Here is a 23,958-nt window from a genome sequence, read left to right on the forward strand (position 1 = left end):
AGCTCTTCCGTTTCATTTAACTCCGCATAATTTGCTTCTTCTTTGTTCCATTGGGGACATTCATATTGGAAATGTCCCAAGTTGTGGATCTTGAAGCATTCCACAGTGGCCTTTGAAAATTATTGTCTTCCTCTTCCCCATCCACGACCTCGATATGTGCCTCTTCCTCTTCCTCTGCCTCTTCCCTCCAATGTAAGTACTTGCCCATTATCTCGACAGACCTTTTTAAACTTCTGCTCATGGACCACCAAAGAGCTTTGAAGTTCGTCAATAGACATTGACTCTGTGTCTTTTAACTCTTCAATCGAAACCACGACATATGTGAATTATGTTGTCAAAGTTCGAAGGATTTTTTCAACGACCTTTGCATCGGGCATAAGCTCTCCATTGCTTCTCATTTTATTTGCCACTATCATGACTCTAGCAAAATACTCTGTGATGGTTTCTGTTTTTGTCATTTCAAGCACCTCAAACTCCCTTCTCAATGCATTAAGCATTGATTTCTTCACACGATCATTTCCCCCAAATTTCTTTCTCAGGGATTCCCAAACAATTTGAGATGTGCTCCTATCCAGAATTTGTTCGAAAACTGATCTATCAATGGCCCTAAAAAGGTAATGTTTGACTTTGTGATATTCAGTTCTGGATTTCTCCAACTGCTCTAATTGTGCAGCAGTCAAAACAATACCTTCTATAGGCTCCTCAACACCATTTTGAATTAAATTCCATAGACCCTTGACACGTAGAAGATTCTCCATCAATTCACTCCAATGGTCATAATGTTAGCCATCAAAGTAAGGAATTTTTGAAGAGAGTTTGTTGTTTTTCATTGTCGTAAGTTTCTTCTCTCACAGGTAAGTTGCAACTTATGTATCAGGCCCAGTGGGGGCTCTCTCGGTTTGGATTTGGAGTTGTTTTCTTTTGTGATGGGATCTTGCACAAGGTCTTGTTTTGTTATATCAAAAGCATTCAGGTTCATTGAAGTTTACAACAATCATGACATAATAGTGGTTTTTCTTTCTCACTTTCAAGAAGATCTTATGCCACATTTGCAGGATTCATGTACTATTTTTGAGCCAGTTGCAGAGAAGGAACTTGTCTATACTTTTAGAGAAAATGCTGAGTTTAAGGTCTTTAAATGTTGATATGAATAATAATGAGTATTATTTTTTGGGGCTTCTCCCTATACCCCAAAACATTCTCTAGTGTCTCTAAAACTCTTTTAAATTTTGTCTTTGTCCCTAGTAAAATTAAAAGAAGAAATAGTAAAATAATTCACCCACTTCCTGCACCCCCAACCTCGTGCACCCCTAAAGAATATCCACCCACCTCCTGCACCCTAAATTAATACCCAGACCTTACACCTTTTGAGTTGCAGATGTCAACAGTTTCCTTTTTTTCTTAACATTGCAGATGTCGACATCCGCTTTGCAAATTTGAGTTATGGATGTCGACATCCATTTCGTTTATTTTTTATTTTTGGTCATTGCAGATGTTGACATTCGCTTCACAAATTTGAATTGCAGATATTGACATTTGTTTCGTTATTTTTTTTGCCATTGCATATGTTGACATCCACTTCAGAGATTCAAATTGCGGATGTAGACATTTGTTTCCTATTTTTTTTTTCATGAATGTTTGCTTGCGAATAGTTTGGCCACGTGGATCAATCCTTGTCGAGCACAAGAGAAGTTTCTTTATAATGGAGAAGTAGTAGTCTCTAGTGGTGGTTTATCTAAGATGATTACATGAGTTAGTGCTACTTCCCCCAAAAAGAAAGAGCCGGCTTTCTCTTGTCAAACCTTGTAAACATTAGTTTCAGTTATCACGATTCTTTTGAATATCATATAAAAGAAGAGAACCAAATTCTGCATAGTCTTAATCTTAATACCCTAATTCATGCTCAATATTTTTGTGTAGAAAAAAAAAATAAAAAAACAAAAGTTACAAAATGGATGTCGATATCTGAAATAAAAAAACAAAAAAAAATTACGAAACGGATGTTGACATCCGTAATACAATTTTCTGAAACGAATGTTGACATTTGTAATACAAAAAAAATAAAAATAAAGTTATGAAACAGATATCGACATCTGCTACACAATTTTCTGAAACGGATGTCGACATCCATAATACAAAAAAACAAAAAAAATTACAAAATAGATGTCGATATCTACAACATAATTATTTGAGAGACAAAAATATAATTATTGGAGGTACAGGAAAAAAAAAAAGGTTGGTGGTGCAGCGAGAAACCCCTTTCGATTTGTGGTTTGGACTCTAATAAATCCATTTATGCGAAGACGAGAGAATCTTGGGTTTTCTTTTTTATGTAGCAATGTTACTATTTGAATGATGATTATTGGCCCCACTTTCTATTGAAATTAATGGTTGACGCACCACAATTGTTAGCCGACTTTATTTATTTTGATAGGTTGAAAATTTTAGCTTCATGAGTATGGTAAGGGCTACATGTGCGATTTCTGGATTCAATTATATGATCTTTACGTTATAAGTTTAAATTCTATTTATAAAATTTATTGGCTAAAATAAATTTTGGATATCTTGTATGGCTCTGCATTATAATTAATGTATGTATGGAGCAATGGATTTAAGGCTGATGCTTATTACACACCATCGAATTTATTTTCCACCCCCCACATTAGAAGTTTCCGGCAAGTATTTTTTGCATTAGATGGGATGATTTCTTTCTTGAATTATTTATTATAATCCGGAAAATAAATTCCGGTAGTTCTAAGGTGCCAGAAGAATTTTGTTAGGAAGCTGGAAGTAATTCCCTGGATTTAGTTGCATTAAGAGTTAAGCCTATTTTAATTTCAGGCCCAAGGGCCTGGTTATGAATAATCGCAGTTTATTATAAGTACACTTTTTAATTACAATAAGGTTTCTTTTCTTGATTTTGTGCCTAGCTTGGATCTCTTACAACGAAGTGTTTATTTGTTGCAGTTTTGATATTGTAACTCCTTTTAACCAAATAAAATTAGTTTCATATATTTTAAAATAAATTCTAGATATATGTACAATCACACATATCATTTGGTATTCGACCCTTATTTCGAAAAATTAAAAGATGAAAATTTAAATTCACTTTTAAAAAGTACAAAGTATTCGTGTGATCATGTGTGTCATTCTAATATTTAATACTTTTTCTTTTCTTAAATCATTAAACAATTCGTTTTTCGTTGTACGATTATTCATATCAATTGAAATTTTTATAATAAAGACATGAATATTTGTGTGATTTTTTTATCGTCCTAGTACTTTAAACCTTTTTTTTTTCAATAAGATTAAAAGATAAATTTTCACGTTCTTTTTGAATGTTTGTATGGTTGTCTGGCATTTTTAAATAAAGATATGAATAGTAATGTAATTGTTTATGTCAACCTAGTACTTAATATACATTTTTTAAAGGTCTAAGTACTCGTGTGATTGTCTGTATCTTTTCGATACTCGGTACTTTTTCTTTTCTTAAAAAGTCTAAAAAATATATAATATTTTCAAAATCAAATATCAACATCTTCACTCAAACTTTTTTCAAAAAAAGAATTATATAACTCTGATCTTCCATTTTCAATGAAGATATGTAGAAGCGGAGTTGTTGGACCCACAAAACCAAAAAATGACCCACAAAACCAAAAAATGTTTTTGTCCATTCTTTATTATCATTCTCGGGAAAATTTAAAAATTTTGAATCCACATCATTTTACATATTTAGTGAAAGGTACTATGTCTTCGAGCGAACACGGTGGGGTGCTAACAATTTCTATATGCATAACTGATCCCTAAACTTAAAGTCCAATTTTCGCAGACTTTATTTTATTTTTATTTTATGATCTTTTTTATAGTTTTTATGAAAATAAATTATGCTGGCGACTCCTAAAAAATTTATTTTTAAATATCTTTTTCTTGGTTCACCATCCTATCGCAACCTAGGTTGCGACAGTTGGTAATTTTTATTATCTTCATACATAATTACATAAAGGAAAACCTTTGTTTATATATGTTTAGAAAGGAAAACAAAAAACAAAAGGGTTGTTACTTGTATGGTGCATACCCTTTTGGTCAATAAGTCAGACTAAGTGGCAAGTCGACCAATACATTCTTAGGTCGATCACCTTGACTAACTAGTTAGCTGACCAGTACACCCTTAGGTCGATCACTTTGATCGACTGGCAAGCCGACTAGTACACCCTTAGTTGATCACCATGACCGACTAGCAAGCTGACCAACACACCTTTAGGTCGAACAACTGATTGCAGAATTAACTAACTAATATTGATTCAGGTATGATTGGGCCATGATTAAGCCAAAAAAAAAGGCAAAAGCACATATCAATTACTATAAATAAAGGTCTAAGGTATTGTTGTTCATAGACATGCATTGTAGCATGTAATACTCCTTTACTCGGACTTGAGCGTCGACAAGACATGAAACTTGAAAACTAGTTGGAGCAAGGGACGTCCAATGAGCCTTTGAGGACTAGTAAAGTGGAGACCACCCGACCTTACAAAAATATTTTCACGTCTACCAGATAGAGATGACAAATAAACTCGCCCCATTGGTATTGCCCGAACACGTCCCCATTTTGACAAAAAAATCCCCGCATTGACTAGGTATAGGTATGGTGAGTACGTGACTTTTTAAATTGGGTATGGGGATGGGAATGAGGATGTACACATCCACCTTGTTCCCACCCTCATGCCCATCATTCCCCACCATATCCTCGTCCTTGTTTAAACAATTAAAATATTCATTGTCTATTAAGTAACCTTATATCCATTTATATATATATATATATATATATATATATATATATATATATATATATATATATACACACAGACACACTTTCTATTTTTTATTTTATCTTATTATTTGGTTTGTCATGAAATTCATTCTTATCTCTAATATATTTCTTGTCTTATCCCAACTTTTATACAATTATGTTCAAATGATATATGTCAATTAAATATTTTTTATTTCTCATATTTGAATATTTTTACTTTTTTTTTAATATTTTTATTTTTTGTATATTTTCTTTTCACATGAGAATGTTTAACACTAAAAACCATTTTCTTTATATATCAATCATCAACTAAGTTGATATTTAAACACTTTTCTTAGATCTCTAAGGTATTTTTCATTTTATCATAACCCTTAATTATACATTTGTTTTCCTTTGTGTTATTTCATTCAATAGTCTCTAAAATTGTTTCTAAGACACACATTTAATAATTTTTTTAATATTTTTATTTGTTTTTTATTTTTATAATGTAGAATACTATTTTTATTTTCAAACTCATTATCTTATGTCTAATTTTATCACTATAATTTTATAAATAAATTTTGTTTACTATAATATAATAATTTGATGTAATCATCATGAATCTTTTTATCACCATCCAACATATATTGAAGTTCCAAAGGTGAAAGATCTATGTTAAAATTTTAGTATTATTACTCTATAATAAAAGAGATATCATTAGTATATAATAAAAGAGATCATTAATTTGAAATAAAGAGACATTTAAAATAATTTTTAAATTTGAATATTTAATTTTCTTTTATATATATATATATATATATATTTTAAATATTTTTAAAATTTATCATCTAGGTTTCATAAAAGTTTGAAAATTTAATCAATATTTTGGTTCTCATGAAATTTTATTTGGTATTCTAATTTAAAAAATATATAATTATAATAAAATTTATTTCCAAATATTTGATATTAAGGAAACAACACTCCTTTTAATATTTTTTATTATTTTATAAAAATTAATTAAGTGATATTAAAACAATAAGAAAGCGGGTACGAGTATGGTTATGAGTATATACTCGTTACTTGGTGGAAATGAGGATGAGACAAAAACTTGATACCCGTTGAGTTTGGGTATGAGGATGTGGATGTGGATGAATTTTTTCCTGTGGATGGGTATGGGATAGCAAAATTCGTCCCCGTTTGCCTTGTGTTCATCCCTACTACCAGTCGGCCTCTACATGTCAACCTTGACCTTATCGACTTCGACCTTTTCGGCCTCAAACTCTCGACCTTTATTGATTGACCTTTACTAATTTAGTGACCAATTCCTTTGATAGCAAAAATCTTGGTAGCTCATCTTTAGTGACTAATTTTCTATAATATATAAAGCATAACATTCCAATTTTAACAACTTAAAACTAATAAAATAGGATCCACCTTAGTGTTCAAAACAGATAAATAAATGTATAAAGTTTATTAATACAGTCTTACAAATGACACTAGTACAAAAATTATGTTCTACATTGGTTTTTTATGCCTATTACATCGATTTTAGACTCGACGTAATAATTAGCGATGTAATAAATTTGGTACCCTTTACATCAATTATGGAACAACCGATGTAACACACGGTATTAGAAAGAAAAAAAAATACAAATATTCCCCAATGATCGAGCTAGCAATCTTTACTAGAAAAGAATGAAAACTTATGCAATATCCATTTCTTACAAAAGAATTACACATAATAGCAATCCAGCAAGCCTTGAGCCAATCAATATGAAAGCATTTATAGAGGGTAGTCTTTAGCAGAAGATAATCAAATCAAATTTCAAAGCAACAACAACTTTCACTCGAAGTATTTTAACATGAACAACAATCACTATGGCAAACTAACACTTATGATTAAAAAAGCAGCAATGACGTTCAACAGAGTAGCAGCAGCGTCGAACGGAACAACAACGACATCGAACTGAGCAGTGATGACAGGCGGAGCAGGGATGACGACTAGAGCAGATCCAACAATGGTGATGACAAACAAGCAAATCGAGTGACGACGATGACGAAAGGATAAGATCTAGCAGCGATGGCGACAGGCATAGCGAATCCAACAACGGTGACGACGAGCATAGTAGATCCAACAGTGTCAGCGATGAGTGAAGCAAAACCAGCAGCGACGACGACGAACATAGCATATATAACAACGAAGCAATGAGAAAAATAGATCTAGCATAAGTAGGGTCGAGTAAAGCAGATCCAACAATGCCAAGGATAAGCGGAGTACAGCGGAGCACCACCGACACCGAGCAAACCACTGTTGGCTTGAGGAGCAACAAGGGTGAGTAGACCAACAATGCCGAACAAAGATTTGAGAGAAACGAAAATCTAAAGATGAATATGAAGAGGAAGGAAGTTGCATTGCGGGAGAAGATTTCAGGCTTCGATGGGAGAGAAAAGATTTGAAGAATAAGAAAGAAATGAGTATTGCATTGCTGTGAGGGAGTCTTTGAGATTTAATAAAAATTTGGTGGCAATTGTGTAATTAAAGAAACACATATTACATCGGTTGTAATTAAAACCGATGTAATATATTGTTGTTAAAAGGTAATTTTGTACTAGTGTGATCAGACTATATAAATATATCAATTATACATACCAAACATTTCTAACTCTAAACACTAGCTAACCATTTATAACAACTTCCCACTGAAACCTCCTTTTGACCTAAAAGATGGCTTCTCAACCACTAGAGGTGCCTCTGAAACTGCAACCACCAATGCTCCCACCGAATAGCTGATCATCGCAAAAGGAAAACATACAACACAAGACAAAAACACATAAGAAGGGTAAACTAATGACTTTTAAAGAATTTTCTTAAACCATATAATATTGATATATCTAACAACTACAAAAAAGCAGATATTCACATACATATATTTATAAACTACGACTCAACTAACCCGGATACATGCATTGAGGTCAGATCCAATCAGTTCTGCACTTGTAGTGGCATCTCATGCTCTATAGATCGACAAATTAAGAGTGAAAACTCTACCACATACAAGGTAAGTCTGTTAACACCTATTGTCAAGGAAAACCCCTAGGCTAGGACTTCCTGCTCCTCTGACCACATACCCCATTCCTCTCTACTTAAGAATTTGAATGGTTATTAGAGCGTCTGGATAACTGCCAAGATAATCCCTACCATAATGCATACACTACCACAACCACTGTTATTCCTCCTTGGGGTAGCATCAACCAATCTCAACTCAATCTCATATAAACAAGCTTATATCATATACTCATCATTCATAATAAGCTTCTATGATAACTAAAATACCACTCAATTTAACTCAAAAATACAAGTTTCATGCTCTAACTCACTCGCCCAGCTAGAAGCACTCGCCCCGTCACTACCCATGCTTACCCAGCTAGTATCACTCGCCCAACCACTGATCCAGGTCTGGAAGTTCCTAACTTGGAAATTCGCCAAGCTAGTAGCACTCACCCCGCCATTGGCCCATGCTCGCCCAGCGAGTAGCACCCGCTTAATGAATTTGCATAATTCTGCAGATTAGTGTTCTACATAATTCTGCATATTAGCTCAATCGCCTAACGAGTGTGCAACTCTGTAGAATTATACAAAAACTGATCTAACATGTTTTATGCATCTTCAACCAACCCATACCACTCTAAAACCAGTGTAAAGATAATTCAATTATCAAACATCAATTCTATCTAATTATTCATACCAATTGAATGTAAATACATATAAACCACCAATTATTCTCAATTAACCAAGAAAAACACACATCTTCATAGGTTTCAAAATCACAAGCAATTCCACATATCAGATATATCAATCAATCACAAATTAAACACACAATATGCATTCTTAACAGGTTTATGAATTAAGACAGAGAAATTAGCTTCCCTTACTTGGTATCCTGCTTAAACAACTCTATAAACGTTAGACATCTCTAACTCCACCGGATGTTCTATCTACACATAGAAACATCACAAGAACGATTAGGACATACCATTATGATCACTGATCAGTAGAGACTCATACTGATAAATAAAATAACGCATGCAAGCATAAGAGGGCTTACATACAAAAGAAAACAGAAAAAAAATCAAAAAGACAGCGAAAACTTAACTTACGCGAACGAAGAAACTGATCGGTCCAAATTGAAGAGCTCCCTACGGTCTCAATTCTTCAATCAGACAACTAGAAAGACAAAAAATTTAGAGAGAAGCCAGAGAGCTCTAGAAAAGTGGTTTCTACAGAGATTGTGTGTTTTAAAATAATGAAACTCGTTTATAACAATTCTATTTATACTAAAACCTTTTTAATATTAAAATAATCGAGTCTCACTATTTTTAAACCACTATCACTTCTAAAATATCATTTTCTAGGATTTCACATAAAGCTTTTGTTGCAAAATTTTAGAAACCAATTTAGAGATTAATTATAATTTTTTATTCATATTAGTGAATATTTTAGTAATCAATAATTTTTTATTTTGTAAATTAGTATTTAAATTGGTTCCTACTGTGATTAACAACTTTTTGTTACTAAAATTATTTGTTAATGAGACATTTTCTTATAGTGATTATTTATATAATAAATCTTAAAAGAATTTAAAGTTTTAAAATTTTAAAAAATAACTAAATTACTTAAAATGATATAATTCTAAGATTTTGAGTCAACTAGAATTTTATTGGGTTATATCTATTAAGATGATTTTATAAGTGATATCAATTGAAAAGTTGGCCAAAAAAAAAGGCTTAGCTAAGAATGTCGTAAATAACTTCTATTTAAAAACTTAATTAATTGTGACTTTCATCAAATAAAGAGAATTTTGATCGACGTTAATTAAGAGAAACCTTTGTCAATATAAATTAGTTTTTTTTTTTACTTAAAAATAATATCAATTAAGATTAATTAAAACAAATAAAAATAAAAATATTATTTTTATTAAATTTTTATATTTAATTGTTCAAAATATTTATTCAAATAAAAAAAATTAAAATTCAATAAACTTAAATTATTTTGTCAAAAAATATTTAAAATAGTACTTTTAACTCAATAACATCAACTTTTTCATACATGTTAAATGATGTTTTATGCTAATATTTGAATTGGAACAAGTCAAATGGTGTAAACAGTTAATGCTAGTCTAAAACAACATTACATAAAAGAAAATTAATAGTTAGATTAAAATAATTATATTTATTTATTTCAAAATTTCAGGAAAAAAAATGTATCAAAGTTTGTGATTGAGGCAAATTTTAATTTCACTTAAGAACTTAAAAGATATTTAACCATAATTTTATCTTGATTCTCATTATTCTTTTTTATTATTTAAATAAAATTTCAAATTTCTTCTTTTGAATCATGGTGATTCCATAATAATATATGATCTTATACTTTTATTATTCGATGACAATAATATAATCTGGAATTGATTTCTATAATAAATAAAAATTTAATTTTGGAATCAGATTATCCGTCACTGAAAAATATTATGATAGAAAATTAATTACAAAGTATGAGAGAAAATTGATAGCAATCCAACAAGTTTCCATATCAATTCCTTTTTTTTTTTTTAAGAAATGCAAAAATCAACATACTCTTACAGTATTAGTATATGTTAGGATGTAAAAAAATATCTGTACCAGAATGTATCCGTAGATAAAACCCACGGCGGATAGGAAATGAATATTGTAAATGGATACTTGTGAATAACAGACATATATGTATTTTTTATTACCTGCATATTAACGAGATAAGTACGAGTATCATAATATCCATATCCATGGATACTCGTACATGCTATACCTTAATTTAAATTAAAAAATAAATAAAAAAATATGATTAAATTATTAACATATTGATTTTGAATTAATTATTTTTTTATCAATTAGTTTTTTTTAAAAACTACATTTATTTGTAAATTGTATTCAATACTATTTAAATAATATTTAAATAAATTATTTGAACTTTGTTTGAAAATTATGAATGTTATGGATTGTATTTTATTTGAATTCATGATTAAAATACGTTGTTAAATATATTTTTTTAAATACTCACGAGTACCCTGGATATTAAAAAATTATGTGAGTACCCGTATAACAGGTACTCGCGCGGATATTGATACAAATACGGGACAAATATTTTTCCAATAAGTAAGGTACGAAGGATCTACTGTCCGTATCCTACCCACTCATTGACATCCCTAGTACATATGAACCTAAAGATAAAAAAAAAACACAAAAAAAAAAACGGTGAATAATATCACAATGGTGTTAAAAGATGTATTTTTATTTGTAAGATTTAAGTTCCTTAGCATTTAACAATCATAAACAATATTATGTTATTTTACAATCTAATAAACTCCACATCAATTTCTAGAATAATTTCTTATTAAAACAAATCCAAAAATCAACATCTCAAACTGTACGTTTACACTACAAGTGAAAATAAAAAATAAAAACAAATGGTGAAAAATACCTATAATGGTGTTAAAATACCTTTTTTCACATGTAGGATTCAATATAAGCAATGGTATATTGTCGTAGAATATTCTAACAATCTAATATTTCTATTAAAGTTCATCATGGAGCTCTTCATCATGGAGCATTGCATCATGGACCATTGCAACATCGAGCACTGCATTATGGAGCACTGTATTGTTGGTGGACAAAGATTCTTCAGTTCTGAACAATCCATGTAAATTTTGTTAGTAAATTTAACTGTCTTAATTTGTCATTAATTATATATATATATATATATATATATATATATATATATATATTATAATTTTATAAAAAAATAATTTTAATAAAATAAAGAAAACAATTTCTAGTTCCAATTCATATATAGTTTATATTTAAGTTATGAGCCACTTACTTTTGCACTTCAACATTAGAATTGACTTCAAGATTGGAATTGATGGACACGTCTCTCTCGATTTGAATTGGTGGTGGAAATGGAGGTATGGGAAGACCACTGAGAATCCTGTTAAAAAAATTCGTAATTATACACACACATCCACACACACATATATATATATATATATATATATATATATATATATATATATATATATATATATATATATATATATATATATATATATATATATATATAATAGATAACTTATGTTTGAGATTATTCGTAACATACTTTCGTCTTGGGATATTGGTATTCTCGGTCACATTGGCATCCTCGGTCTGAGTTGGTGGTATAGGTGGACGATCGTGAGGATCATCATTTTGAGTCCTATTAAAAAAGAATAAGTAATTATTTTATAAAAAAATATTTTAATTATTAGTAACATATTTTTACTTTGAGATTAAAATTACTAGACACCATTGTCTCCATAAGTTAGTGAAAAAGACGGTGAAGTGTGAGATCACTTTAAATTTGTAAAAGAGTTAGTCTTTTTTTTTTCATTTATAATTGATATTTGAGTTATGAGGATGTTTCTTTTGCACTTCAAGTTTGATATATATAATTTATATATAATTAATATTTAAATTACTAAGAAATACTTTTGCACTCGAAGATCGAAGTTGTTTGACATATCTTTGAAAGTTTGAATTTGAGTTATTAGAAAACATTTTTGTACTTCGAGATTGAAGTTGTTTTACACATTTGTTTTTAGATTAAATTGGTTGATGGAGTAGAAAGAGTGTGAGAATAACTTTGAATCTATTTTAAAAAATTAGTAAGTTGTTTTAGTATATTATTGATATTGATGTTATGAGCAACATACTTTTTCTACTTCGAGACTCAAATTGTTTGACACATTCTTTTATATTTGAGTTGGTGGTGAAGGTGGAGGAGTGTGAGGATCTATTAAAAAAAATTAGTGACTTTTTTATATATAATTTATATTAGAAAGATCCTTTTTTATATATAATTTCTATGAAAAAACAATTATTACTTTTTTATACATAATTGGTATATAACATATATTTGAATTATTAACAAAATACTTTTACCCTTTGTGGTCGAAACTTAATGACATAGAGTTTGAATTCTTTGTATAGATAAAGGAAAGAGGGAATCACTTTGAGTTTTATCAAAAAAAATTGTAATACATAATTGGTAAGTGAGTTATTGAAAAAATGTATTTGCACTTTAGAAATTGAAGTTGCTTGACATATTCTTGTGAGTTTGAATTGGTGGTGAAGATGAAGAAGTATAAGGATCACTTTTAAGTCTTATTAAAAGAAGTCTTTAATTTTTCTATATATAATTCATATATATATGTAGTTAATATTTGAGCTATTAGTGACATACTTTTTCTCTTGGAGATCAGAATTGCTTGACACATTCTTCTGATTTTTCGTTGGTGATGAAGGTGGAGGAACACGAGCATCATTTTGAGTCCTATTAAAAAAAAGTCACCAATTTTTAATACATATAATTGATGTTTGTGTTGTTTGCAACATACCTGTTGACGTTGATACTTGAATTGTTAGACACATTTTTCTGAGTCTGAGTTGGTGGTGGCAATAGAGAAGTTTGAGGATCACGTTCAGTCCTATAGAAAAAGTGTCAATAATTTTTTTATATACAAATAATATATTATTGATATATTTGCTAATATTTTAAGTCCTATTAAAAGTCAATAATTTTTAGAATTAAATATGTTTTTGTTCCTCAAATTTCAGTAAATTTTGGAATTAGTCTATCTTTAAAATTTTGACCAATTTAGTCCTTCATATTTAAAAATACGTGAATTTAGTCCTTTTAACCAAATTTTGTTAAGTTAACTTGACATTTCAAGTGCATTTCATGATAGTATTTGAATTGTTTACCTCGTTTGACATATTTCCGTTTCAATGTTAACTCAAATATTATCATAAAATGCGTTTAGAATGTCAAACAAAATTTGATAAGAACGACCAAATCCACGCATTTATAAAAATGAAGGATTAAATTGGTATAAAGTTTTGAAGGGGGACTAATTTCAAAATTCACTCAAATTTAAAGGACTAAAAATATATTTAACCCTAATTTTTAAGATGTATAATTGATATTTGTGTTTCTTGCAACATACCTATTGACTTCGACATTGGAATTACTTGATAAATTCTTGAGAGTTTGAGTTGGGAGATCACTTTCAATCCTGTTAAAAAAGGACAGTAATTTTTGTTTATATATAAATGATATATTTGTTGTCATGTTTAAAAAGTCAATAATTGATGTTTGTGTTGTTTGCAACATACCTATTGACTTCAACATTGGAATTATTTGACACATTCTTGTGAGTTTGAGCTGGACGTGGCAGTAGAGAAGTTTGAGGATCAATTTCAATCCTATTAAAAAAGGGTCAGTAATTTTTTTTTATATAAATGATATATTATTACATATTAATGACATTTTGAGTCCAATTAAAAAAAATTCCACAATTTTTAATTCGAATAATTGATGTTTGTGTGTGTAGTTTGCAACATACCTATTGACTTTGACATTGGATTTACTTGACACATTCTTCTGAGTTTGAGTTGCTGGTGGCATCAGTGAAGTTTGAGGACCCCTTTCAGTTCTATTAAAAAAAAAATCAGTAAATGTTTTTTATATAAATGATATATTATTAACATTTTGAGTCCTATTTAAAAAAATCAAGAATTTATAATACATATAATTGATGTTTGTATTGTTTGCAACATATTCTTTTGAGATACCTATTGAGATAAATATATTTAATATTTTTGAGATATTAGTAACAACATACATACATTTGTATTTCTGCATCGGTATTTTGTAATACGTTCTCAGTTTGAGTATCTGATGGAGGCAGTCCTTCTTGAGTATCACTTTCATTCCTTTATATATAAAAAAAAGAAAAAAGCACACACAAACATATTATATATAAGTTAATAGGTGTAGTAAAATAAAGAATTTATCACTAATAAAAAGTAGTAGAGCATGATTGAAATATTTTGAGAATAAAAATACATTTAAATCACAAAGTATTAATTATAAAATTAGTAATTTATAAATTAATTGAATTAAGATATAATTTATTAAATAAATAAAAAAAGCATATTGTGGTGATAGGTCTGATCTGTCCAACTAATAAAAAATAGTCCGATCACATTAATTGAGATTAATATTAGTAATTTAAACAAGATTTAAGATAATTTATGGCTAATAAGTTTCCCTAGCGGACAAAGATTAAAGTGTCATAATAAAGACATTTCTAAATAAGAAAGAGAGAAGATTAGAAAAATATAATTAAAAGAGAACTTAAAATAAGAAAAACAGAAAATCACAATTCTGAATACTCTGAATAATCGACTTAACTAAAACACACATAAATAAAATAACCTCGTATACATGGTAGCTAAATAAAAATTATATTTGAATTAGTTGTAACTTACAGCTTTCTGCTTTCGTTGACGGTGTGCAGGCGACGTGTGAGATTATCACTTTCAGCACTGTGTAAAAGAATTGTAAACAAAATACGAATATAAAAGTTATTTTGATCTTTAATATACCCATTCATTACAACAAACTTAATATTCATCAGAGTACTCTTAATGAATCTTATATCGTATTAAAAAGTGGCTTTTAGTTCAACTCATTTTTACAAAATTAGTTTATTAAGTTAAAATTTATCTTACTTATATCCTATAATTTAGTTTTAAACTTAATAATATATAATTTAGTTTTAAACTTAATTAATAATTTAGTTTTATATTTATATATTTGATTCGTGCATGTTCTTCGTATATTTTCTTACTAAATTGAGTTTTTTTTTTTAAATTCAATTGAGTTCGTAAAAAAGATTTAGTACGGTCAATTTTATTAATATTGTGTTAAAATTTAAATTTATCATAGGTCAAAATCTGATTATTTTTTACTTAAAAGGTGTACCTTATAAAAATGAGAAGGATTTCAAGATAAAAAATACTTAAATTTTGATACTTGTCAAATTTAAATTTTGATACATGTCATTTTTAAATATTGTTAATATCATTTTATAAGATTTAAAAAAAGAAAAATTAGGACTCAATTCAGTCAAAACCAAATATAAAAATTAAAACGAGTCAAAAATATAACAATCAAATTATTAATTAAATAATCATCATATCACTTTAAAACATAAATAAAACCCTACTAACAATCAAATAATGCATCTTCATAACATCTCTTAATCCAATCAAACAAAATCCTACAACCATTTCTATTTTAAACCAATATTTAGGGTTTCTTGAAGGAAGTGATATATAACAAGTAAAAACGTATGAATAACAGTATTACCTTATGACAGAAGTGGGAAAATGATGATGCAGCAACTCTAATGTAAGAAGGAGAACAAACGCGATGACACCATAATGAAAAGCCATTTTCAGAAAAAGAAGTTGTGAAGTTGTTGTTGCTCGAGTGTGATTCTCGTGAAGAACTGTGATTGTTAACAGAAATGAAGTGATAGTTATGGAGATTTATAGAATGCAAGTGCCATTGTTTAAGATATATAGCTTCGCAATCGCTACTTTATCAAACTTGGTCTTTGCAATTACTCTCTTTCTTGTTTCAGCTTTGTCCTCTTGGAATATTTTAACCCAAAATTAACCGAGTTGACATAATCGCTAACAACTTGCATGTCGTATACGTCCACAACAAAAGAGGAAGTTGTTTGAATTGGTATTTTTTGAAAAAAAAAAAAAACTCGTTAGATCCTACAAAGTTTGGTTTACATCTTAAAATCCATTAATTATTGAGTTAAATATGATTTTGATTAGTGCTTGAACTTTCACACAATATTAAAATATATTTTTATTTGAAACTTTGATATATTTTAATTCCTAAACTTTAAAAGTAAATTATATAATCCTTTTAACATAATTATGCTATCTTTTTTTAATTTTATACTAGCATTTAAGTTGTTTATATCATTTATCATGTTCTCAATATCAATTGAGAAACACGTTTGATATGTAAAAGAAAATACAAAAATTAGCATATAGGATTAAAAAAATTATATTCACTAATTTTATTTTTTGAAGTTTAGAAATATATCAAAGTTTTTGAAAATTCTAATTTCACGTCAAAGTGCAGATATTAAAAATATATTTAACCCTTAATTATTTAACATCTTATAAATCATGATTATAAATTCAAGTGTGAGTCCGGGTCTTATTTCAGATAAACACAAGAAAATTGAATATTTTATAAAATAGAAAATACACCAGTTTTCTTAAGATTTTAGATTGTAAGTAACTGGATATAGACTCACGTTATGAATATAAATTTATGAGACTTGTATAAATTCAACTTCCTATGTTGTATATTGTTTAAAAAAGTATGAATTTATATGGTATCAAAATAAAATGATACTATAGCAACTCCTTTTTATTTTGACAAAAAAATATTTTACTATTGGCTGACTGAATAATTGGAAGCGGTTTGACATATATATTTAAACACACTTTTCTTAGTCAAATGTTGTTAGAACACGGATTTTCCAGATAAAAGACGAATAAAAAGATGTTGATAACGCGATTCCTCTTTTTATTTATTTTTGTTACATAGGTTTAATGAGTCTAAGTCTATTCTTTTATCATGTTTGAACTCATATACGAACATGTTTTCCTTGAATAATGAATGAAACAATGAGACTCATTGACTATATATAATGTGAACACGTTCTCTTTTTATATATGCTTTCTCCTCAGTGTTATTCAAGAAAATTCAACTTTTAAAATATGTCTGCATCTTTCTGTTGAAAAACAAAATATAAATAGATATTTAGAGAACATTCAGCGATCACATTCCAAAAGATCTAGAAAATAAATTATTATTATTATTATTGTTATTATTATTATTATTATTATTATGGTTCTCTCTTTTCTTTTTATTTTGCATATCGTACTAGAACATTTTAGTCATATTAACATCCTAAAAAATGTTGTCTATTCTAAGAAAATCATTTCAGAGTGATTTTAAAATTGTGATAATGTAAGGCGAGGCTTTGAAAATGATTTTTTTTTATCATATAAGCAAGGCTGTTAGAAAATTTGTACTAGTTGGTAAGATAATGATTTTTTATAAGCTATGATTTACGCGGAAAGACAAGTCAAAAGTGTTATTATTATTTTTTTATCTCAAACAATCCTGTATAGTTTATTGGTTACTATAAATTTATTAAACAATTATTTAATCCTTAATTATATATATATATATATATATATATATATATATCACTATTAAAAATTATTGTATTACATGAAATTTTTCTTATAAATTTGTTAAAAAAATTTATAATAAAAGACATTTTTTTTCTGTTAATTTTTTAAGAATCTTAATTGACAGATAATTCATTTGTGAGTAATTATTTTTTACAAAATTATAAAATTTGAAAGTATTTCCTACCAAATTTGTTATGAAAAGTGTTTTGTACAAAATATTTTGTATAAAAATTCACAGTAATTTCCTGCAAATTTTTTTTCATAACAAAATTTATAAATATTTAAAAAAAAATCAAAACAAAATCTAAAAAAAAATATGAATTGTTTTAGTGTATATATTACTTTTGTATTTATGATATTACCACAAGAGAAAGATGATAATGCCATATCGTTAATAAGTTCAACAAATTAGATTGAAATTAGCTTGCTATTTAAAAAAATTATTCTACAAAATATTTCATATATAAAGAATCAATACAGATGTTAATATTCATTTTTACATATTTAGAGTAATACGTACAATTTTATTATAAATGAGTCATTGCAAGAAAAATTATATGTCCACCAAAATTGTGAAAGGAAATAGTAAGTTCCATAACTCTTATTTACACAGTATATATATATATATATATATATATATATATATATTTTGAGATTAATGTTAGAATTAATTGAAAGAATTAATTTTATTATATGACTTCTTTGAAATATTATGATGTGCTCAATTGTCATTTAATAAAATTTAAAGACATATTGGTTATTATGAGAAGTGATAATAAAATAAAATAAAGATAAAATAAAAACCAATTCAATGAGACATTGGTTTATAAAAGAAATTAGGGTTCTTTTCATAGTAACACATCAAGAAGTATGAGAAGAAAAAAGAAAGACAAAAAGATAGATTGGAAAATGGTGGTTGGAGAGTACACAAATTACAAACTGAAGAACGCATACTTACAGCGTATATATAGTCTTTTATGGATCAAGGCTCTATTATTATTGTGCGAGAATATCTTAAATCTTCAAGATCCTTAATTGTTTTAAATGTGATGTCAAAGTATGTGTTGTAGGATGTGTGATTTTTTTGTGATGTTTCTCAGTTTATGATGTTTGTTTTCAAATTAAGAAAAACCCTAATTATAAATGAATGTAGAGATATTTTGGAATTTATGTTTTTCCCAATATTTATTATGAACCCTAATTAAAGGTTTTAAGGAGTTTGTATATTTTCAGCTGCTTTAGAGATTGAATGTGAAGGAAGATGGGAATCAAATTTCGCTGAATGAAATTGCATCTGTTGTGCTTCAATAATTTTAATTACAAATTGATCCATTGTTATCCATATTTTTATGAATGGAGTGCAATTGCAACATGCATGTGAATATTAATGCCATTGAGATATAAATCTATTGCAGTATGAATTGTGTGATTTGATTGTAATAAATGCTTGGTATATGCTATTGAATTGAATGGAGATCAAATCACACGGTGACGCAAAGTGGAGGTGAATGTGCCTTTGAAAGCGTGACGCACGAACATTATGTTACGTGAGTGAGTTGGGAAGTTTTGATAAATTAAATGTTTTAATCACAAATTATATAATTATGAATTAATTGAATTCAAGTGCAATGATTTTTATAGGTTTACGTCACCAATAAAATTAATGTTAATTTTTTTATATGAATATGTATTTTTTAATTTATAATAATGAGTATGTTTTGTTATTGATAAATTAAAATTAATGAAGATGTTATATATGTATGGTTTATAGGAATTAAATGTATATTTATTTGTTTGAAATCAAGTATGATAAATTTTGTTAGTCATTAAAGTGATCAAAATTTGAAACTTTTTTTTGGTTTCAAATTATTAATGTTTTTATTTCAATTACCCATAGTATAGATGCTAAATTATGAATAATTAATTTATGGATTAATTGAAATTCATTATTATAAGGTATTTTAGAATCGTCCAAAGGTTGATTAATTGTTATTATAATTAATGAACATGATTGTAGATGCTTCACTAGTTCATGCATATTTTAATTATCAATAATGTTATAATATGATTAACATCATTATGTTTATGTTTGTGTATTAGTTGATCTCCCAAAGGAGAACATTAGTATGCATAGAATGGTTGTTTATGTCTAAATTTGTATTTACGTTTAGTTTTATGACTCAAGACATTAATGTTAGGCATGTGTTAATTGTAGTCTCTGTTTTGGTATCTTTACACTCGCACGCTACGTCTGTCCCAATCTTTAATGAGTTGAATTTCCCTGACTGGAGTGAACAAGTCCAATTTCACTTAGGTGTGTTGGATCTTGATTTGACTTTTCAAGTTAAAAAGTCGACTCATATCACAGATATTAGTAGAATGAAGAGAAACCCATTACAAACCTTGGGAAAAGTCAAATAGACTAAGCTTAATGTTTATGAGCAAGCAATATTAAGTTAACTCTTCCTAAAACCGATAATGCAAAAGAATTTATGAAATTTGTGGAAGAGCTCTCCCAAACTACTGATAAATCTCTCGCTAGGACATTGATGAGTACGTTGACCACCACGAAGTTTGAGGGTTCGCGTATTATGCATGAGTATGTGATTGAGATGACAAATATCGTAGTAAGACTTAAGTCTCTAGGAATGGTAGTGAATGAAGGTTTCTCATGCAGATTATTCTAAACTCATTATCGTTTGAGAATGGTCTGTTCCAGATGAACTACAACATCATGAAAGACAAGTGAAACGTGCATGAATTGCACAATATGCTAGTTTAGGAGGAGACCCAATTGAAGAACTTAGGAAATCACTCTATTCAGTATGTGAAGAATCAAGGAGCTGCTAGAAAGAAAGTTACTAAGAAACATGGAAAGGGTAAAGGAACACTGAAGATTGACAAGTCCTCAGCCAAAATCTAGAAGAAAAATGACAAATCTCATTTCTATAGAAAGTCTGGACATTTCCAAAAGGACTACATAAAGCGTAGAGCTTGGTTCAAAAAGAAATGTAAGCATAATGCTTACATATGCTTTGAATCAAACTTAACTGAAGTTCCCTATAATACGTGGTGGATTGATTCTGGATGTACGACTCATGTTTCTAATGTGATGCATGGATTTCTTTAACCTGAACCATAAACCCAAATGAGAAGTTCGTCTTCATGGGCAATAAAGAGAAAGTTCTAGTGGAAGCCGTCGGAACTTATCGTCTAATCCTCGACACTAGATATCACTTAGACCTTATGGATACTTTTTATGTACCAAGTATCACTAGGAATTTATTTTCTTTGTCTAAGCTTGATGTTGTTGGATACTATTTTAAGTTTGGGAATGGTTGTTTTAGTTTGTTTTGAGCGTACTTGTATGATTTGTAACATCTCGTCTTGATATTACGGATTTAAATAATTAAAATGAATAATAGAAACATAAATACATCGCATTTATGAATAAACCTCATTACCCATAAGCGCGGGAAATTTAAAACTTTTATTATCGTATAACAAAACACTGATCCATAGTTTATAAAGAAAAAGAATATACAAATATCTCTCAAAAGTTTACATATCATTTCCAAAACTAAAATCAATAAAAACATAGTAATAAAATCCCATGCTATCCCTTGCTCCTTGTTTAAGCATCACCAGCACCACCTGCATCAACATCCTCTGCTCACGTGTACCGCGTACACGATCATCGCTATACACAAGCAGATAGGGTGAGCTTAATGAAATCAACATACATCACAGTAATATACATATAAACAACCATTTAACTATATTTCTACAAAGACCCAAAATACAGTCTCTTTCTCTATTCTCTATCATCTGGCCACAACTAGATTATTCGTGTTCTACTTCTTTTAGTGATTTCCTCAAGGTAATTTGCTGCCAAACCTATCGGTCACAACCGATAGAGCACGTGCGGGAAACATCGCCACGGATCATACACCGTAACCCCAGGTGGAGTTCCCAAATACAAACATAGTCTGTAACGTCCCAAGACTACCAAACTCGTCAGTCAACTACTGAGGAGGGCAATCTATCTGGATCCATCCGTACTGGCCACAACCAGCACACTCACACCGGCAACACTCACCAACTCGAGCTCAACTCAAGGGTTCCTCGTGTTCATCCGCCATCCCGAGCTCAACTCGAGGGATGCCATTCCGAGCTCAACTCGAGGAATGTACGTACTTAACCCCTATCCCGAGCTCAACTCAAGGGATACGTTCCAAGCTCAACTCAAGGAACCCAGGAATTTTACCTTGGAAGTATCACCAAAAGCCTTGTAGATCACACCCACGAAGTCCAACGACTAGAAATTTCAGCAGCCAAATCGCCTAGCTGGGGACATGTACCGCTAGGCGCTATCAGCTCCCAGACCGCCTGGCGGGGGACACGTACCGCTAGGCGCCAAGCGCTTAAAAAATTACAAAGTCTGCAACAACCGCCTGGCGGAACCGTCCTCACCGCTAGGCGGACGCTGCTTTAGAGGCTACTGTTTTTGCCGCTATCGCCTGGCAGGACCTTCTCCTCCGCCAGGCGCCACCAAGTCCAGGACCCCACTGTTCCCTCGCTATCTCCTGGCGGTTCCAATATCCCCGCCAGGCGCTATACCTCCGTTGTTGTTGTTGCGCTCTGGCCACTTGTGAGTACTCGATGTTTGGCTCATTCGGGTTATGGCTTGGCAAACTGCAATTTAGGGTTTGCGAAGTGGGCGTGAGTTCGTTGTGTTATAGGTTTGTGGCAGGTTGGTGTTGTGCGTGGATGAAGATCTGTCGTTGATGCGGCGGAGGTAGTTTCGCGATTTGGGAGAGGAGACGCAATTTAGGGTTTGTGATTTTTGTTTTGATTTTATGCAAGTGTGGTGTTCACGTTTTCATGTATGAAGAACATGGAGGTTCCATGGTAGTGGCGCGATTCACGAATTGCTCTTACGGTGAAGGACTTGTTTGTTCATTGATACTCGAATTTGAGAAATTATTAGTAGGTCTCTTTGGCTTAGAACCATAGTAAACTTTTTTGTTGGCCTTTCAACATTATTATTTATGGATTATTTTCATTGCTCTTTCTTTTTTGTAAAGGTGATCATGGATCAGATTTTTGAAGATCCGATTGAAATTCAATCCAGATTCAAAATATTGGATCATATTTTAAATCCAAGTTTATTAAAATTTAAGGACCTATGGGTTATTATGAGAAGTGATAATAAAATAAAATAAAGATAAAATAAAAATCAATTCGATGAGACGTTGGTTTATAAAAGAAATTAAGGTTCTTTTCATAGTAACCCATCAAGAAGTGTGAGAAGAAAAAAAGAAAGACAAAAAGATAGATTGGAAAACGGTGGTTGGAGAGTACACAAATTACAAACTGAAGAACGCATACTTACAGAGTCTCTTATGGATCAAGGTTAATGCTTTATTATTATTGTGCGAAAATCTTAAATCTTAAAGATCCTTAATTGTTTTACATTTGGTGTCAAAGTATGTGTTATAGGATGTATGATTTTTTTGTGATGTTTCTCATTTTATGATGTTTGTTTCCAAATTAAGAAAAACCTTAATTATGAATGAATTTAGAGATTTTCTGAAATTTATGTTTTTTCCAATATTTATTATGAACCATAATTAAAGGTTTTAAGGAGTTTGTATATTTTCAGCTGCTTTAGAGATTGAATGTGAATGCCATTATTGGAAGATGGGAATCAAATTTCGCTGCATGAAATTGCATCTGTTGTGCTTCAATAATTTATTATTAATCCATTGTTATCCATATTTTTATGAATGGGGTGCAATTGCAACATGTATGTGAATATTAATGCCATTGAGATATAAATCTATTGCGGTATGAATTGTGTGATTTGATTGTAATAAATGCTTAGTATATGCTATTGAATTGAATGGAAATCAAATCACACGGTGACGCAAAGTGGAGGTGAATGTGCCTTTGAAAGTGCA

The 23,958-nt window shown here is 29.6% G+C and overlaps 1 protein-coding gene across 1 annotated transcript; it reads right to left on the reverse strand.

Moving 5' to 3' along the window:
* Positions 1-11,181: 11,181 nt before the first annotated feature.
* LOC114170490 (altered inheritance of mitochondria protein 3-2-like) lies at positions 11,182-16,267 on the reverse strand. The gene is made up of 11 exons (XM_028055977.1): positions 16,068-16,267; positions 15,185-15,241; positions 14,540-14,626; positions 14,257-14,346; positions 14,027-14,116; positions 13,858-13,926; positions 13,249-13,338; positions 13,095-13,184; positions 11,973-12,068; positions 11,697-11,804; positions 11,182-11,503 (listed from the first exon to the last, which is right to left on the reverse strand). The coding sequence occupies exons 1-11, from the start codon at positions 16,151-16,153 to the stop codon at positions 11,392-11,394; spliced, it is 975 nt and encodes a 324-aa protein (XP_027911778.1). The 5' UTR covers positions 16,154-16,267; the 3' UTR covers positions 11,182-11,391.
* Positions 16,268-23,958: the final 7,691 nt, after the last annotated feature.

The sequence above is a fragment of the Vigna unguiculata genome, chromosome 11 (assembly GCF_004118075.2).
Source record: "Vigna unguiculata cultivar IT97K-499-35 chromosome 11, ASM411807v1, whole genome shotgun sequence".
NCBI lineage: Eukaryota > Viridiplantae > Streptophyta > Magnoliopsida > Fabales > Fabaceae > Vigna > Vigna unguiculata.

Bases quoted from the DNA above. Each gene is read 5' to 3' on its own strand.
- LOC114170490 (XM_028055977.1), bottom strand. From the start codon at position 16,153: ATGGCTTTTCATTATGGTGTCATCGCGTTTGTTCTCCTTCTTACATTA. The intron at 13,185-13,248 runs GTATGTTGCAAA...TTTTTTTAATAG, and splicing joins TCAAGTATCAACGTCAACAG to GACTCAAAATGATGCTCGTG. The intron at 12,069-13,094 runs GTATGTCACTAA...CTTTTTTAATAG, and splicing joins TCTGATCTCCAAGAGAAAAA to GACTCAAAATGATGATCCTC.